At 42.6% G+C, this 20334-nt stretch overlaps 1 protein-coding gene across 1 annotated transcript; it reads left to right on the top strand.

The window, feature by feature from the left end:
• Positions 1-395: 395 nt before the first annotated feature.
• On the top strand, positions 396-19766 carry LOC109378611 (E3 ubiquitin-protein ligase TRIM11-like; the record flags this gene model as incomplete). Its single annotated transcript, XM_019634925.1, has 6 exons — positions 396-2845; positions 4233-4698; positions 5703-5811; positions 17213-17231; positions 18211-18676; positions 19671-19766. Coding segments are annotated over exons 2-6 (1110 nt in total), but the record flags the coding sequence as incomplete, so codon positions are not given.
• Between the last annotated feature and the right edge of the window lie 568 nt (positions 19767-20334).

Below are 20334 nucleotides of genomic sequence, written 5' to 3'. Positions count from 1 at the left end.
CAGGCTGGATGATCAAGTTGTTGCCCATGGGTGTAGCTCCCCGTGATCATTTGTCCCTCTGGAGGTCCAGGCACAGGGAGTTTGTTCTTCTCTGCCTGCCGCAGCTTACTCTTACGTCAGGTCACCCCATGACCCTCTGGTGTCCTCTCCTGCTTTAGAACTTGTTTTATATCATTAGACAGACCTTTCCATTGTTTATTACACAACCCCTTCCTCACTTTTCCTGTGCACAGAGCTAAGGAAAGGAGTTGGTAATGTCTCAGAATGAACTCCATCTTAAGCTCCCCTTGGAGCACTGGGTACCTTGATCTCTGTTACATGTATTTTGATGTAAACTTCCCTTTTCTCCCCCTTTTCAGGGATCATGAGTCTCTGCCACATACCTGGACAAGGCTCATATCTGGTGTATATTCACTGTCTACTCAGGAGCTAATACAGGGCCCAGAAAACCAGAGAAGATGGATTTTTGAAATGTTTGAATAATTTTTCTTAAACTCTTAAGATAAACATACAGCTGTGGTAAAAATTATAACCATCAATTGAACATACAATAAATATTAAGTACCTACAAAACATACTCTGGGTCAGGAGAAAGAAAGTAAAAAAATAGTAGAAGAGCAAGATAGTATGAAACAAGATGAAGATTACTATGGTAAAATGTAAAACTAAGAAACAACAACAATAATAAACCAATAGGGCAATAGAGCAAGATATCTGTGGTTCCCTGGTAAAGGGCTTTGAAGCTTTTAATAAATTTCAGTTTACATTTCAGCATGGAAAGGTGATTATCAACAGATTCTTCAGTGAAATGATGGATTTTTGTCCTGAGCAATTAAGGAACATAAAGCTGACCAGTGTGGGTTGGGGTGAAGGTGGGCCCAGAGACTGGGGCAGTCGGGGATGTGTAATGTGGACTTAACTAGACCATGATAAAGATCGACTCACTGATAACATGCATTTGAAGAGAGGAGTGACATGTTTGATGTCTACTTTAAAAAATCACTCTGGCCAATGGGTTGAGAAGTGACAGCAACCTACATGAGACCACTAACAGTTTCAAGAGGACTAGTGGGGAAGCTATTCCTGGATCCAAGTAGAAGACTGAGTTGGATAGGACCTAAGTTGAAGAGAGTGCCATAGGATTTTCTGATGAACTGACTGAGATAAAGGGCTGAGACGAGAGATAGCTTCATGAAGACTGCCTCTGTTACAAAATGACTCTGTGAAACAAATTGATTTGAGAGCGGGAGCTCTTGGGGGTGGCTCATTAATGAGGGGCAACTAAACCCTGGACTCTCAGAGGTGGTAGAAGAGGGAGCTCTGAATATGGAGGAATGGGGAGGGGTCGCAGTGTTTCTGAGAACCTCAGATGCCTGGATACCAAGAACAGGTTCACCATCCTATTGGCAGTTTCTGACCCAGGGAAAAAGGGAAGTTTCAAGGGTGGTGGGTGAAACCCTCATAGAACTTTCCCCCCACTGGGGAGACATTTTTATTTTTCCTGTCTGAACTGTACAGATACAGAATGCTTCTGTGCAGACAACTAGGCTATAGTGAGATTAGGAAACTAAGGACTATGTTGGCCCTTACATTCCTCTGTAAAAACTCCTACATTGTACCATCTCCAAAAGGGAGCATACAGAGTGTTTCTGTCTGTCTGTCTGTCTCTCTTAAGTGGGAGGGTTTCAATTGTGTAATGCTTCTTCAATGATAGACTAAAATGAATGGATACAGCAAAAATAATCACTTGTGTCATTTTTCTGGTGCTGCAATGGAAAACCAACCACTTAACTGAATTTTTATTTGAACTGTTCTGGAGGCCAGAAATATGACATCAGTTGTATTGGCAGGGTTGGCTCCTCTCAGGACTGTGGGGGAAGGATTTGTTCCTTACCGTTCTGCTGCGTTCTGATAATTGGATGACAATCAATGGAGTTCCTTCGTGTATAGTTAAATGGCTGTGATCTCTGCTGTGTCTCCAGATGCCATTCTCCATGTGTTCATGTCTATCGGTGTACAAATTTCCCCTTTTCATAAGACAGAGTCATATTGGATTATGGCCCACCCTAATGACTTCATTTTAATGTGCTCATCTGCAAAGACCCTATTTCCAAATAAACTTATCTTCACACACATCCTGGGGGTAGGACTTCAACATCTTTTCACGGGACACAATTCATCACGTAATAGCATTCAAAGTGTATGAAACAAGACAGACTTTCTCTCTCCACTATCTGTTGAAACGTCCATGTTGAAACTTCTCTCCCATGACTGACAGATGCCTCCCTGGAATGTGTGTTACTCAGGTATGTGGCATGTGTGTGATGCTAAGTATATGAACCCCTCCCTCCCTAGAAACAAACATTTAGGTGCCTATTGACATGTTGCCTTATGTCCAGGCCAAGGAAAAGGCTCAACATCTACAAACACAAGACTTCCTAGAACGTCCCAACTGGCCTTGATCTCTCCATTTCTACATGCCCATAGCACTGGGTATCAATTTAGTTCTGGCCCTACTACCTCTGATTGCCATTGCTTAAATCGGTGCAGTAGTGGAGAGAACTCTCAATAGGGTTCCTGAGGCTGACACGTCACCCCAATTCTACCTAGGACAAAAATGATCTCTGTAAGACATTTATTCTCTTGACACATCTGATGAAGGCAGTACTCTTATTTGTCAAAAAATGTTAATATGAAAAATAAATAGGTCAAGATGATCTCTAAATTAAAACTGATTATAAACTTGCTAGTCTTAAAATGATTTTCTTATTGTGGTTCTTGCTGTTTCTGTAGGTGTCTCCGGAGAGTGACTTTGAGGGCAATGGGAAGGTTCTGTGTGGGACAGGTGAGTTAGGAGGTAAACATGTCTCAGCTATTGGCTAGCTGTTAATTCATTTATATATGTTAAATTTATTGTGGTGACATTAGTTAGTAAATTATATAGGTATCAAGTATACATTTCTATAACACATCACCCATATATTGTATTATGTGTTCACTACCCAGAGTCAGGGAAAACTGAATTGATGGGAAAAAAAAGATGAAAAACTGATAAGAAAAGCAATCACCTATGGAGAGAGGACAAGGTTCTCTCTCTCAAGTTTTATATATTCATCAACCGTTGTGTCCCTGTGTGTGATGCACTGTTCTAGGCACTGACGATACATCAGTGAACAAAACACAACTGATCTATGCATGCATCACTTTTTAGAAAGAAGGGTAGACAGTTAAAGATGTTATATAGTATGTAGGAAAAATAAGGAAAAGATAGCAACTGTATAGCAAGCGATAGTATTGGCAGGTTTGCTACAGATAAGTAAGAGCAAGTCCTTCTGATAAGAAGACGTGTCAAGGGGAGACTGAGTAAAATGTAAGAGTGAGTCATGCTGACATCAGGGAGAAGATCGGTCCATGCAGAGACAGACACAAGTGCAGATTCTCTGAGGCAGCAGTGGGTTTTGCCCTTTTAATAACAACAATGTATTCTTTGCACAGGAAAGAAAGGCAGGAGAGATGAACCTCAATGAGAGCAAAGTGAAAGAATTCAGGCTCAAAAGACCATGTGTTGTGATTTCACTTTTATGAATTCATAAGAAAAACCAAATCAGTAAAAACACAAGGGAGATTAATGATAGCATGAGGCTCAGCATCAGAGTACTAATGGCATTAGTTTGTTTTCAAGAAATAAAAATATTCTAAAATTACATTTTGGTGTTAATTATACCATTCTATAAATTTATTAGAAATTACTGTACTCCTAAAATGGATGTAAATATAGCTCAATGAAACGATTAAAATAAAGTTAAGTCATGCAAATGGCAGGGGTAGGATCATGCTCTGCAGAAAGAAAAGCAAGTGCAAAAGTCTGGGGGACGCAGAGGGGTTCGCACATTTAATATGGAGGATATGTTTCGGGTGGGGAGGAAAAGGCAGGGCTAATGATGGGCTGCACAAAGCTCCTGGTAGGAAGGGCGTCAATTGTCTTTCTCTCCAGGTGAAGAAGAGAAAATGCAATCATTTCCCTGACCAGGTGAAATTTGTTATGTGACAAATTAAGAGTAAAATGTTTGAAATTATTCCAAAGAGCCCTCTTCACTCTGTCATGATCTACTCTTCTTCTCTCTTTTCCTTCCTTTGTGGAACATTGATGTTCTGTGCAGTTCTGATTCTCTGCACAATCAGCATCCTTTCTGTTCCTGCCTTTCTTATCCCGCCCCCTTCGTCATCCCCAGGCCTGCAGGAGTTTGTGAGCAAGAGGAGCCTCAGCGGAGCAAGGCCATGGATTTTCCAGCACAATTGAACATAGCGGAGGAGCTGACCTGCCCCATGTGCCTGCAGCTCCTGACAGAACCCCTGAGCCTGGACTGTGGCCACAGCTTCTGCCAAGCTTGCATCACTGCAAACAATGAGTCCGTGAGCGCCCCAGGAGGGGAATGCCACTGTCCTGTGTGCCAGAGCAGATACCAGCCTTGGAACCTGCGTCCTAATCTGCAGCTGGCCAACATAGTGAAGAAACTCAGGGAGGTCAACACGACGTCACAACAGTGGCAGGGGGCAGATCTCTGTGAGCAGCACGGGGAAAACCGCCTTATCTTCTGTAAGGAGGATGGGAAGGCCATTTGCAAGCTTTGTGTGCTGTCTGTGGAGCATCATGGTCACCAAATGTTCCCCATTGAAGAAGTGGCCCAGGAATGTCAGGTAGGCCCCAGGGTGGAGAAGAATTGGGCAGAATGGTAACTGAAGTGAAACCTTCACTTTTTTGTTTGTTTGTTTGTTTTTGTTTTAATTAATTTCAGAGCTACAAAACAATGTAATAGTTAGACATTTACACCCCTCACAAAGTCATAACCCTCCTCCCCCAATCTACTACCACTTTGACATCATATATAGTTGTTACAATTCCATTGACTCTATTCCCTGTGCTGTAATCCACATCCCATGACTATATATGTATATTTTATATATATATATAAATATATGTGTGTGTGTGTGTATATGTGTATATATGTGTGTGTGTGTGTATATATATATATATATATATACACACACACACATTAAAATATAGGTCACATTGAATATAATCAATAATGTTGTAAAATTTCGTAGGGATCTGATGGACATTTGTGTTATTAGGGAGACCCTTCGTGGATGGTGTAGATGCCTGACCACTGCAGTGTACACCCGAAGCTGCAGCTGAATAATAAACCTTCACTTTTTAAACTGTGTTTATTCACCTTGTCATCACAGGACTGAGCTCTGCTTTCCCTTTTCATACCCTTGGCTCAGCTTCTGAGACATGAGGGGCGTTTCTGTGCATTCTTTCATTTTCTTCAAGAATAAGCATACACTACAAAATTTTAGCAAACAGAGGTTATGTGAGTGAGTTTCTTCCCAAGATGAGTTCTGATTGCACAACATGGTGTTAGATGTGGGGAAAGTATCCATGACAGGAAAGGGCTTTTCGTGCTGCAGGACCAGCTCTTCCTCTAGGAAAAGAGAAGTGCAGGCTACTCTTGATAAAGGCATGGAAACTTCCATCACCGAGGGATAAAGATTTTTATCTACATTCTCGGTTCTAGTTGCCAGTATCATTTCTGTAAACTTTAGTCTCTTCTGAGAAGAGCCTGATTTCTTCCCCATTTTTCCTCTATCCAGGTGCTGAGAAAGCTCAGAGTTTGACTTTGGTGGTTTCTTTCTCACAGGAGAAGCTACAGGAAGCTCTGAAGAGGCTGACGGAGGAGGAGCAGGAAGCTGAGAAGTTAGAAGCTGACATCAGTGACGAGAGAGCTACCTGGAAGGCAGGAAGAGATTGTTTCTGAGGGAGTTCTGAGACGGGAAACTGGGCAGCACCTTGGTCCAATCACAAAAAGGCTCCTTTCTCTTTGTCACCTCAGAATTCATGAGTCCAGAGGACATTTGATTAGTCCTCATTCCATCCCTTTCTTGTTGAGGGTTGGGAGCTGGAGAGTAGACCTATCCCAAGTGAGAACAGCTATTTGAAGACAAAGGCATAGAGGGAAGCAATGTAAAAGTGACTCATGAGTCCCATGTCCCATTTCTGTCATTAAGTTTGAGGCTCTGATACTTTCAGAAAACACATTGAGGACGACCCAGGATTCCCTGTTAGGAGTTATGGGTGGAAAAGTCTTACACAGTGTGGCATGTCTATCCAGGACAAGTGTCTGCAATTCAGACTTCATCCAGGTATCACATTGTGTCTCCTGGTTGACCTTGATGAAGTGCATTGCTGAATTACTTTGGGAGGAGCTCAAGGGGAAATAGTAGGAAAATGGTTTTCCCAAGCCCTGCTCACCTCCTTTCACCTCCCATCCCTGTGAGAAGTGCCAGAGGAAAATAGTTTTTGTCTTGGTTCCCAGGCCCATGAAAAGTAGTCCCTCAGCTAGACAGACTGACTGCCCCTTTCTCTTCTCATCCCAATAGAATCATACAGACTGAGAGACGAGGATTCTGGAAGGGTTTGTAGAAATGAGAGGCATCTTATACCGGGAGGAGCAGAAGAGCTGCAAAAGCTGGAGGAAGATGCAGTGCTGAATGACTTGGCAGTGGCTAAAGATCAGGTGGCCTGCCAGAGGCAGTGCATGAGAGAGGACATCTTGGATCTCCAGCATCAGATATGGGGATCATCAAGAAAAAATCCCTATCAGGTAGTTAAATGAATATATAAACTTATGAGGTCTTTCCCAATGTCCCATAGCTAATGAATGGAGGAGGCAAGATCAGAACTAGATCTGTGTTTCTCTAGCACAGGTGCCTTTCTGCAGTGCACTCCTCCCAAAAAGGTAAGAGCCAGATTCCCTAGGATGTAGGGTTGGAGGGACAACCCAGGAAATGCTAATCTGCAGAAGGAGCCATGAGCATCATGGGAAATTCTTAGGTGTCAGAAGATATAGATTGATGTGTTCAACCCATGTAGCCGTTAGTGATATAGGAGCAGCTCGTGGTATTGGCTTTAACCATGTTGTGCTTCTTCATGGTCAGGGAGCTCTTGCAGGTGAGATAGAGGGTGAACATTGGGAGTTAAGAGCCTGAACTTTGAAATTAGCTAGAATACCATTATTGTGATGTGTTCATATTAAATAAAATGTGATTGGATTGAGTTTCTCATTAGAAGTAAACATCCTGGATAGTGATATGGTGGGAATTAAATAATAGAATGTTTGTATTAGCTTCCTCATTTCCCAACACTTAATACTGATCCAAATTAGTGTTAAATAATTTTCACTGTGATTTGAAATAAGGAATGTTAACAATGAATATTCCTACTTCAAATATTAGTAACTTTGTTATGGCTTGAAATAGAATAAGTTGATTAAGGAATCACAGATCACTGTTTAATTTCATCTTTTTGCATAATAAATATTTCTGTTTTGTTAATCTTCAAATATACTTTATCTTACAGGTAAATAATTGTCTACATATGCAATTCTAGGATGTTATTTATTTTCTCTAAAGATTCTCTTTGAATTTGCTATTTAATAGTCTGCTATCAATCAAATTGTCCTTTTTTATTGTGGTAAAAGCACTTACCATGAAATCCAACCTGGTAACTTTTTAAGGTGTTGCAGTTTAACAAGTGTGAAATTTCAGGTAGACAAGATTAATAAGTTCTATAGATACACTGTACAACATTCTGCCTATAGTTAACTATATTGTTACTATGCACATAATAAATGTTTCTTTACTATAGAAAAAAGTTTTGTGTTCTTCATAGCTACCTACTCTTTTATTTTAAGTACTGTAATAGCTTCATTAATCTAAGTGAATATACTAGATGAATGTCCATTGTTCTTGTCTATTTCCACAGTAATTCCCTTTCATTAGAGAGCATTTTCTCTGTTTGCCCAGGTAAATCTCCATTTTTAAGGTGCTGATTCACATTATGACTTACGGTGATAGAGGCAGGCTCAGGAGTTCTGTACGCGCTCCCTCGGGAATGGCGTAAGTCAGTGTTCCCTTTTCCTGGTCAGCCTCACTCTACATTTGTCCTCAGGAATGAGTTAGCCTGTTCTCCAGGGAGGCAGCAGGGCCAATGCTGCAGTAATGAGTGTTTGTGCAGCACATGGTGTTGCTCCCATGTCTTCTGGCATGTTCATTTCCAGCTCTTTCCCAACCTATTTATGAGCTGAGAAGCTGACAGAAAAAGAATCATTTGGCTACTTGACAAAACAGTGTCTTCTCTGGACTCTTGCCTTCACAAGAAATCCTTCAGTCCTCCATTTCTGGGTAGCCTGCGGTGGGAGAGGGATTCCAAGATAGATACATCCAGTCTCTGTTTCTACACACACACACACACACACACACACACACACACACACACACACACACACACACACTCCTCTCATAGACACTGAGGGAAACTGATTGTTATCCATATTCCCTCTGAATTCTGCTTTGCTGTCATCCTATTGCTATGATGACTGAGTCCATAGGTCATTAAGAAAAACATGTATTCTATGGAATTATACAACAGGCGACTCTCCAAGGATATCCATGGGTTTTTGTTCCCTGGAATTTCAAGTCTCAAGTTCAGAATGTATAACAAGTTACAGAAAAAGTACTTGAGTTAGCAAACACAGACATCTTTGTGCACTGAGACATCTTTAAAAAAAATACAGCATCCTCTGCCCCCAAGTAAAGCCCTCTCTTCACAAGAGTATGAAGCCTGTGAGTAGCTTCCGCTTACATTGCTTCTCCTCAGAAAATGTCCTGAGAAGGGATTCTGGACTCAAAATGAAAAGTTCATTGAGCATCAAGTGTGGGTCTTCTCATGATGCAAGTTTCAGCCCAGGGTTTTCCCCTCTCTCGTCTCTGAACCATGTCCTGGTGAATACCCCATCCTATATGTGGGGCCTTTAGGATAGTGCTGGGCCATTAATTTGTGAGATGGGTGTCCACAGTAGAAATTTAAGGGGAAAGGTTCAGCAGAATTTGAGAGAATACACAGGCTTCATGCTGTAGGTTGATCCATGGGGATGAACAGGCAGAGGTACTTAGAGCTCTCACTATTGGTGACCAGAAGTTCTAAATCTTGGGGACCTGAGGTCCCTGTTGGGATAGAGACGCATGATCTGCACTTAAGGGTATTAGATTCCAATGATCATCCACTTTGCCCAAGATCTATGAGTGGGAGTTCATTGATCCTGATTCCTAACCTCTCCATATTGTCCAATCTTAGGTCAATTTTTTTTATATCTCACATATAACAGCTCCACCGTCTTCCCAGTGCTATGAACCCTCTCAGTCCAGGTGACTCATCTACTCAGCCAGGGATGGAAAGTGAGACCTTGTTGATCTCCTCAGGGTAGTTTGTATTGAACATTATTTTAAATGAATGTTTAAATTTAATTTTCTAATTATTCACTAAACATGATGTTAACTCGTGGTTTTTCCTTATTTCCTTTTTATGAGATTGATAGTCCTAATTTATTATAATCATGAAAAGGTATTGGTTTTTTTTATAAATCTATTCTGCATGTACTGAAATGAATGTGTGATTTTTTTATCCATTTGTTTCTTATTCAAATCAGCTCCTTTATACTTGTATTGTTGTATTGTAGTAGTTGTTCTGTGGCATAAGCTCATGCTATTTCCTTGATATTTTTTACAGGTGATTGTGGACCTGTCCACTATTTTCATGTTGGCTAATCTTTATGAATCTACTTTTCATTTCATGTCATCTTTCTTTCCTGATCCTGAAATTCTCTTCAACAAACCGTGGATTTCTTTTTTGAGTGATCGTAGTTTTTAGTTTTAGTATTTCAATTTTTAAAACAACTATTTCTATTTGTCTTCTGAAATTTCCTATTTGGTCATTAGTATAGGCATATTTTCTTTTGCATCTTTCACCTTAGATATAATAGCTGCTGTTGAAGTCCTTGTATATTAAATACAACCTCTGGATTATTTCAGAGTTGGTCTATATGATTGCCCTTTCTCCTGAATAGGGCCATATCTTCTGCCTTTTTCATATGTCGAACAATTTTAGATTGTGTCTAAAATTCCCCCAGGGGGATAGTGAATGTTATGTAGACACTCTGGATTCTGTTTCTTTCTCTGAAGAATATTATTGTGTTTATTTATTTTTTTCAGGCAGTCAAATTGGTTGAACTTAAGTTCCATATTCTCCCCTGCATTTTGCAGCAGCTGGAATTTGTGATGAGTTAGTTCCATTAGCCCTATTTAGGCTGCTCATCATCTGTATCAAACATTTGTAGTTCAGTGATTTTATCAGACATTTTATGTACAATTTGGGATTTCTTCCTCTGGATATCTCTTTTAAAGATATTCTCCTACCGGTTTTTAGCTGTTGTGTGTGGTAGCCCTAAATTATTCTTGTTCTTCAAATCAGTAAGCCTGAATGTTGCTAACTGAGTTATAACTGTCCACCCACTGCTGATTGAGGTCTTTCTTCAAACAAAAGTCATAAAACTAGTAACCATCCCCACAGTGTTCCCTTCTTCCAAGTGTCTATTACACTATAGATTCTGACTGCCTATGTCATGCTCTGGGGCCTTCATGTTTAGTTTCCTTCCTTCCTTCCTTCCTTCCTTCCTTCCTTCCTTCCTTCCTTCCTTCCTGTCTTCCTGTCTTCCTTCCTTCCTTCCTTCCTTCCTTCCTTCCTTCCTTCCTTCCTTCCTTCCTTCCATCTCTCTTTGTCACATTTGTGCAATGGCTATAATGTTGATCTATTTGTTATTGGTGCTGTTTTATTGAAACAAATATCTCCATTAGTGGAAATGGAACCTAACCTTTGCTTTCTTTTCATCTCCTTAGCTGTAAAACTGAATTACTGGATTTTAGGATCTCTCGTTACACAAATTGCCAAAGTGGTTGTACCCTGTTGTAGTCCCACATACTTCCAGAAGAGGACAATGAACATATGAAATCTGGTGCTTAATGCAGAGATATTTAGAACAGATGTAGTTTTAGGCATACTGTATGATTGAAAGTGGAGGGTATTGGAGAGTTCAGAGTGAGTTTGACTGTGCTTGTGTGACAAGCACAGCATGGGGATATTGACTGCAATGTTCAAAAGTTATGAACTCCCTTATCCAAGACACCCTTCTCTGTCCAGTACTTTTTTCTTTTTCAATCCTTCCACAGTTACAATATTCTTTTACTGCTCTCCCTTTAAATCTCTGAATGAACCCACAAGCTTGGTCAATATCTTGGAATGCTTTTACGAAGCATAAGATTTCAAACTGAAAGTATCAGATCTTGTCAAGAAACCTGAAAACTTAAGCCAGTATGAAACCTGAATCCGCCATGCTCCTCTCACTACACGGAATTTTACACCAGAGCTGACCATGTTGGCATGATCCACATTCCTTGTTATGATGAGGCCCACGAGAAAAGGGAGTTAAAGAAGGGGTGCCTCATCATTTAACCACCTCTCCTCCTATTAAACACATGCTGCACCCCAGTCTACAGACTCCTGCAAATGGTATATACATTCAAAGCTCTTTTTTTAACTCTGGATTTTCCTTATCTGTACTGATTTTATTGGATTAGGTTTGACTTTGCCCATTATCATCTCTACAACATTCTCCTTGTACCTTTACCTGCTCCAAGTCCTTTTTAGGCACACATCTTTTGAAATTGCACTGTTCACCTGAGTCGTTATCATTATCACAGTTCACCTGTGCCACTTAACCCAGGATTTTAGAATTCTTTTATAGTGTATTAGTCATGATTCTTGATTTATAATATTAATTTTATTTATATAAGAGAGAGAGAGAGAGAGAGAGCGCCAAAAAAGTGGGCACTACAGGGTGCCAAAAGAATGTATACCCATTTTAAGAAAGGGAAACACTGTACTAATTTTAATACTCAATATATACCAATAACAAAAGATGAATACAAGTCACATTTGACTTCTGCAATTACAAGAGGTGCTTAAAGTGGTTATCATAAATATCCAGACACCTCTGATTACTACAAAATACAGTTTGAGCATAGATAACATGTCTTAAAATGTGTATACATTTCTTTGGCACCCCTGGTATACGAGGTCGGACAATTAAGTTTGCAAACTCATCCTAGAAAAAGTGCTACATACCTCATTGCTGAATATCACTACAGTCACCTTCGAAGTACTCCCCTTGGGAAACTATGCACTGACGCTAATGCCTAGTCCACCTTTCGAAGCAATTTTGGAACTCTTTTTCTGGAATGGCCATCAGAGCTGTCATCATATTACCCTTGATGTCCTGATTGTTATCAAAATGTCTTCCTATCAATATTTCCTTTATGTTTGGGTAAAGAAAGAAGTTATTGAGGGACAGATCAGTGAGCCGGGAGGGCATTCTAATACAGTTATTTGTTTACTCCCTCACAGACTGAATCATGCTGGTGCATTGTCATGATGCAAGAGCCATGAATTGTTTTCAAAAGTTCAGGTCATCTAACTTTTTTTTTTTTTAAGATTTTTACTGGGGAATTGGGGGAAGGGGAACAGACAAATTGTTGTCCTTTTGTTCTTCAGTCTAGTTGTGGAGGACGTTGCTTCACTGGCCCAAGTTGGCACCATCATTGCGCTCTTCCCGGGCGAGGCAGATCAGTCACCGGCTTCTGGACAGCTGCTCACTGCGGCTGCTAGCCGCTGACGCTGGCTGCTGGCTACACACAGTAGCCCATGGCAACCCACTGCCACAGGGGCTGCAGCCTACGCCGTGGCCAGCGACTCATGGCAGCCCAGCTCCAGGTTGAGCTGTTGTTCAGCATCTTAGCTGTGGAGGACAGTGTCACTGGCCCTCATATGTGGGATCCGAACCGGGGCCCTCTGGCGTCCCAAGCCAGTTCTTAACCATCGCGCCACTCGGCCGGCCCAGGTCATCTAACTTTTTCACGCAGCCTTTTTAGGACTTCCAAATAGTAAACTTGATTAATGGTTTGTCTAGTTGGTACAAATTCATAATAATCCCTCTGATATCAAAGAAAATTAGCAATATTATTGCAACAATTTTGAAAACTTAATTATCAGACCCTTCATTTATATGAAGGAAATTTATTATGGGGAATTGGCTCATGTGATTATGGAGGTTGAATAGTTCAAGGCCTTATCGTGTGCAAGACTGGAGACTCAGGAAAGCTGGTGGTGTAATGTATTCCAAGATTAAAAGCTTGAGAACTTGGGTAGTAAATATATAAGTCCTAGTCCAAAGGCAAGAGAGAGCCTACATCCCAGCTCAAGAGGGCAGGCAGGGAGCACAAAGAAAACATTCTTTCTTCTGCCCCTGTTCTACTCAGGCCCTCAAGAGATTGGATGATGCCCCAAAACACTAGCCATCATCTGTCTTACTGTACCCACAGTTCAAATGCTATAGTCACCTGGAAACAATAGCCTCACAGACACACCCAGAAATAAGGTTTAACCTAAGCAACTTGTGGCCAGTCCAGTAAACAGATTCATAAAATTAACCATCACAATTACTTTTCTGTTTCATTGTTATGTTAGGACTATAGAGATTATATATTAATTAAATAGCATTAGATGACATTGCCCAAAATGACACTTCATGGATTTTCATCTTTGTAGCCTATTTAGGAAAAGTGTCATTTCGGCCATGAGTACAGGTTCTGAGAGTCAGCATCAAGGTGTTACCACTCTGTGATAGCTCCTTTGATCACTACCTGAGGTAATTTCAGATTTGGGTAGCCATCCCCTCTCACGTGTCCTAACTTAGCCTAGCTGGTGGATACAGGGCAGAAGACATCTGCCAGTGAGCTGCCTCAGGTGAGCCTTCTGTGTGGGTCCCCACTGTGGTATTATTCCCTCCTCAAGCCATCTCATTTCAAGGCAACAAGACCAAGTGGATGTGTGTGAAATTAAAGGAAGCCTAGTTCTCCAAAGGGTGTGTACATTGAAGAGCCCTGAGAACAGCTTCCAAGAGCAGAACTGAGACAGGATTAAGAATGGAGTCCCTGGCCAGCTGTCCCAGAGTAAAAAGCCTTGAAATTTCCCAGGGCCCCTGTGTGAAGGCCTCCCATTGGTCAACAGTTTTTTTACTTTCTTGCCCCTCCCTCCAGGAATTTAACTTTCATTTTCCCCCTGCTGCTCTGTGGCTCCTCTGTGAAAATCAGTCAGGGGCCTAGCTGGGGGCGTGAATTCTGACTGAGTTTGCGCCTCAGGCTGGAGCTGCAGAACAAGTTTATGGGGCTTGTCCCTTGGCCGATTGGAGGTGAGTTTCCCTCTGCTTCCTGTGCAGTGCCTGGGGTGTGGTAGCCTGCCAAGACTGTGTCTTCCGTTGTTTGACCGCGTGGGCCTGGAAGTGTACCACCCCCCACCGCAGCCACCAGGGCCAGGGCTAAGGGCGTTCTCTGTGAGGGCTGCCCAGGCCCAAGGGCTGTGGCGGGTCCCTGGAGGCAGGAGCGGTTCCTGTAGAGCCGCTATGGTGGCGCAGCGGTGCTGGCGAGGGGCGGAGAAGGGCGGGGGCTAAGCACTTCCCAGTCAGCTCTGGAGGCCCAGCTGCTGCTGGGGAATAGGGCGCCCTCAGCGGCGCTGGCAGGTTAGAGGAGATGCAACAATGGAGCCAGGCAGCCCTGCGCAGGTAAGGCAGGGGATGAAACAACCAGGGAGCCCCTCGCCCCCCCACGTCTGTTTCCAGAGCCAGTCCAACAGGCTTCCACTGCTGCAGGGGATGGGTCTCCTGCATAAGAGGTCTAGACACTGCTCAAGCTTCTGCTTTTGCGCTGGGTTCTTCAAGTCCTTTAAGTCCTGTGTATGAGCCCTTTAAGAGAGGAACCTCCATTTCCTATAACCCTAAGCTTCTGGGCACTGCTTAGGTAGGGGTGGGGTCATCCTCCCCGTGTGACTCAGGTTCTCTGCACTTCCCTAAGTCCTGTGAGTGCAGCTGCTTTCACCTTAGCTGTTAATGGCTCCACTGTGAAAATAATTCCACAGCCCCAAGGCGGGCTGCATGCTGTGCTCCAGCCTCGTCTATAGTCTCCTGATGCATCTCAGCATTAGTTGGATCCTAAATGGGAAAAGAAATAATTGGAGGACCCAGACCCATGTTTGGATTACAGCTTGAGTCATAAACAGGGGTAGACGCCATTTAGTATCTACCCCTGATATAATGTCTACCTCTGATCTTGCTGTCATCAGAGTCTGATCTGGGCCACAGTCTCTGCAGCCAGGAGCTACCTGAATATGTCCTCTGGGCTATTTTCAGTATCTGGACCATTAGCTGGATTATACTTCTAGTTCTCCTTCTTCCTCATTCCTTATCAGTTTCCCTTCATGTGTGATGAACATGGCACCAGTGGACATTGTTAATAGGTCTAAATTAATCTCCATGCACAGCATGTATAGCTTTCCCCACCCTCACAGAGCAAAGGGAAAACTTATTGTCTTCTACTGGAGATCTTTCTTTTACCATCAAACTTTGGCAACCATCAAGACATTAATATCTACTGAGGTCTTCCTTTTCTGTGTTTGCTTCATAGTCATATTTACCTAGTGCAGGGGTCAGCAAACATTTGAGATGAAGAACCAATCCTGTCCCTCAAAGTTTTGCGAGACCTATAAAATAAATGAAATCACCATTATGTGAATAATACTTTTTACAAATTTTATAAGTGAAACTATAACAGTTTTATTTTCATTTTCAATTTTACTTCAGAGCCACATGTATGTACCCAAAGAGCCAAATGTGACTTGCGAGCTGCAGTTTGCCGACCCCTGACCTAGTGTTCCTGATAGAAGCCCTGAGCCTAGATTATGGCCACAGGGCCATATGTTGTCCAGGTGGGAGAATGAGCATCACTGTGCTACCACTCTGTGATATCCCCTCTGACTGACAGCAGCATCATTTCCCATTTGGATGGCCATTCCCATCCATGACACCTGATCAGACATAAACTGCCAGGGTCTCTTAGTTTAGCTAAAGATACAGGACAATATGTCATCATGGCAGCCTCAGGTGAGCTGTCAGTGATGGTCTTCACAGTGTGATATGAAATATTTTATCCTTGATATCTCAGCCTTTTAAGAAACCAGACTAAGTGGATGTTGTGAAACTGTCATACCTTATGGAAGCCTAGAGCTACAAAGGACTGATTGCCTTGTGAAAGCCCATAAGTACAACTTCCAGGGGCTTAAAAGAGACACAGTTGGTTATAAGAGTCACAACTCCTTTGTGAAAAATGAGGCGTCTGCTTACTAACTGGTATTTAAGGTCTATATAAGCCTTCCTAGTGCACATGCACTTTACACGAGGCCATTTTTGCTGTCAGTAATGCAGCCTTGCAAGGCAGCTGACCTTCTACTTTATTGTAAGTTTCCCAGAAAACAAAAACAAAACACCAACTTACTAGGAGAAGAGTAAGCCAATATTACATTTACAGGAAGAGAGAAACCAGGTCTGATATTCACCCTTTGTTCCTAAGTATCAAATAGAACTATGAATCTTTTGTCTTTACCTCCTCTTATATCTGACTGTCATCCTCTGCTTCTCATGACCTCATCTGAAGCGCTCATCATCTCTCCCCTGGGCAACTGTGCATGCGCCCTACTGATCTTCCAATTCCACACTGGATCCGCCTCACAACATTCCACAGCCCAAGGGCAGAGCTAAGTGTGTCCTCTCCTCTTACCTGAGGGGAAACCATGAATAATTTGGGAAACAGTCCCCAAATGTTACATAATTTGGGAAGGACCATACATCATGGGCACTGCACGCTCATGTGATACTAAAGCCAAGCAGTTTTCTGCACACCAGAAACACTGGCATTTTCACACTCAGAGAAGGTGATATGTCTTCCATGAACTGGACATTTCCTTTACCTAATATATTTTTTCCTCTCCCTTATGCCATATTCCCTTCATCTTTTTCAACTTTCAGTTCAATCCTTATGTTTTTAAATGGATTTATTGGACAACCCTTTATCTGCCCACCTCCCCCAAATGATTGGATTTCTAAACAACATATACGTCTCTCTAGCAGTGTTTTTTACATCTGTCCTTTCATATACATATGGCTGGTTATTTAATTTACTATTACTTTCCAGGTGAATGTCAGGGTCATAGTGGTTTAGAGCCTGTTTAGACTCACTTTGTGTTTATGGGTATTAGTTCACTTGCTAGCATGTAATTCATTGTCATTAAGAACTTATGCAATATTCTTCCTTAATATTTTGAGACTTCTTTCCCAAGACTGATATTCATTTCATCTGTGTTCCGATTTTTCAGATATTGACTTGTTGGTCCTGTGAGTATATTTATACTGCCTCCCTCCTCACATCCACAGACATACATACATACCTTCAAGCTCCTACGCACATCCTTGTGTATCTCCAGGCCAAGGTGAATTTCAGCATCTATAAACACAAGAATCCCCAGAGCCTCCTAGCTGGCCTGGAGCTCCCACTCTCACACCCCTCGTTGCTCTGGATGTTAATAGGATCCATGAAGTTTTATAGTCCTGTTTGCTGTTAAGTCAGTGGGGTAGACCTGTGAAGATGGATTCTGAGTAGAATGCATTAGGTTCATCCCAACTCTGTGTATTGAAGATAAGTGAACTTTGTAAATCACTCACTATTTCTGTGTTCACATCTGATAGTTGCTTTTAACATGTACAGAAACACATTGTCATACATTATATCATGCTAATAATCATTTCAAACATGCATCAAGGAATGGCATTGGTTACACTGTAAATAAGCAAGTTAGAACAGGACTTTCTGGTAAAAGAACATGTAAGGAGGGAATTTCCTAAGTATAATAAGAGTGAATCCTATGGAGACCAGAGGAAGCATTATATGCTGAGAGAAGAGCAGGTATAAAAGCCCAGAGGCACACATAGGTGCTTTGGTGCTTTTACATTGAAGGTGTGTTTTCGGCATGGGAAAAAAAAAAGCAGGAGCAATGGTTGGTGACACAAGGATCTTGGTAGAAAAGACCTCAGATCATCCTTTTGTTCAGTAAAAGTAAAGGGAAATAACCATTGCACAGATAAAAATGAAATTTGTCATTTCATATGAGCCAGAAGTAAAGTTTAAAATTTTTGTGAAAAGTCCTTTTAAGTACGTCATTAACATCCTTTCCTTTTCTTCTACCTTTCGTTTCTGTCCCTCAGTATTTGGCCTTGGCCCGTCCTTCATTTCTACACAGTTAGTATCATTTTATTCCTTCCTTTCTTACTCTGCCCGCTTTTAACCTTTCCAATCAGGCAGGAATCTGTGAGCAAGAGGAGCCTCAGAAGTCGGGACAGGTAGGAGCAGGGGCGCAGCTGCGATGGCTTCAGGAGTCCTGCTGAACATACTGGAGGAACTGACCTGCCCCATCTGCCTGGAGCTCCTCACAAAACCCTTGAGCCTGGACTGTGGCCACAGCTTCTGCCAAGCTTGCATCACTGCAAACAAGGAGTCTGTGAACAGCCAAGAAGGAGAGAGCAGCTGTCCAGTGTGCCGAGCCACCTACCAGCCTGGAGATCTGCGGTCTAATTGGTTTGTGGACAACATAGTGGAAAGACTCAGGGAGGTCAAGGTGAGCCCAGAGGAGGAGCAGAAGATAGATCTCTGTGTGCGCCATGGAGAGAAACTCCAGCTCTTCTGTAAGGAGGATGGGAAGGTCATTTGCTGGCTTTGCGAGCGGTCTCAGGAGCACCGTGGTCACCACACATCCCTCGTAGAGGAGGTAGCCCAGGAGTACCAGGTAAGAGAACTGCATGGAGGAAAGACAGTGCAGGCTGGGAAATCTCCACTTTATATTGGACTCTAATTACCTTGTCACCATAGACCTGAGTGCTGTGATCACTTTTCTTCCTATGCTCACCTTTTGAGGCCTGGGGACCATTTCTCTGCATTCCACCCAATCACGAAAGGAGAAGCCACAGTATAGACTCTTAACCAGAAGTAGATATTTTTGTACCTTGTGCTAATAAGTGGAGGTTTTGTGCCCAAGTAATGCTGTCATTTCCCCTGTAATCATGGGTAACTGGGGAGCTGAGTTGATTGAGATATATGTTCTTTCCTTGCTGCAGGATAGGTTTTTTGTAGGACAAAGAGAACCAGTCATCTCCTGAAGCAGAGATGGTGACTTCTGTTACCTGAGTCTTAAGGAAACATTTACCCCCTCAGGTTTTCTTCCAATTTTTTTTTTTAATTTTATTGGGGAATTGGGGGAAGGAAACATTGAGGAATCGGGGAAGGGGAACAGACAAGTTGCTGTCCTTTTGTTCTTCAGTCTAGTTGTGGAGGACGTCGCTTCACTGGCCCATGTTCGTATTATCATTGTGCTCTTCCTGGGTGAGGCAGTCGCTCACCAGCCATTGGATGGCTGCTCACAGTGGCTCGCGGCAGCTCGCAAAATTTCACGCCAGCTGCTTGCCAGCCCCACTGCAGCCTATACCATCACCGGCGACTCACAGCAGCCCCGCTCCAGGCCGAGCTGTTGTTCACCATCTTAGCTGTAGAGGGCGATGTCACTGGCCCTCATGTGGGATCCAAACCGGGGCCCTACTGCTCAGAGCTGTCTTTCCAAGCCAACTCTTAATCAATGTGCCACTCTGCCGGGCCCTTCTTCCAATTTTTCATCTCGGTGTCTGTAAACTAGTGTCTTTAGGGATTGGCCTGATTTCTTCCCCGACATCCCTATTCTGATGCTGAGAAAGCTCATGTCATGACTGTGGTTCTTTCCACTCTCACAGGAGAAGCTCCAGGCAGCCCTGGAGAGGCTGAGAAAGGAACAGAAGAAAGCTGAGGCGTTTAACAGTGACATCAGAGCAGAGGGAGCTTCCTGGAAGGTAGGAGGAGACATTTCTTGAGGGAGTTAGATAGCAGTCTGGGCATGACCTAGGGTGCTGGTCAGAAGGAGTTTCTCTTCTCTTTGTTCCTGACAGTTGGTGTGTCCAAATGTCATTCAATTGGTCCTCTTCTTAGCCTTTCTCTGATGGGGGTGGGGCTGTATTATAAACATGTTCCAAGTGAACATACATATTTGGATGGAAGTATTCTCATAGAGAGACTCTGGTGTGAATGGCTTGTGAGATCTGTGTTATATTCCTATTATGATTTTTAGCCTTTAACTCTTCCAGGGGAAGACAATGGCCAGTGGCTCATGGCTCTGTCCTCAGTGTTTAACGTTAGGCAGAGGGTCGGGGCAGTGGTCAGGTGTTACACAGGGAGGCATGACTGTCCTGGCCAGCTGTGCAAAAGCTGAGCCACACCCAGGTGTCCCATTTTGGCTCAGAGTTGGCCTTGGTAATGAAGACTTGAGACTATTATTTTGGAATGTGATGAAGAGAAAATAATAAGAAAATTGAGCTTCCCCAAGAATGTCTCCCCTGTTTCCATCTCTCTTCCCTGTGACAA

Source organism: Hipposideros armiger, unplaced genomic scaffold, assembly GCF_001890085.2.
Source record: "Hipposideros armiger isolate ML-2016 unplaced genomic scaffold, ASM189008v1 scaffold_2240, whole genome shotgun sequence".
Taxonomy (NCBI): domain Eukaryota; kingdom Metazoa; phylum Chordata; class Mammalia; order Chiroptera; family Hipposideridae; genus Hipposideros; species Hipposideros armiger.
The sequence above is the reverse complement of the archived record's forward strand: the minus strand, read 5'-3'. Positions and strand labels throughout refer to the sequence as shown.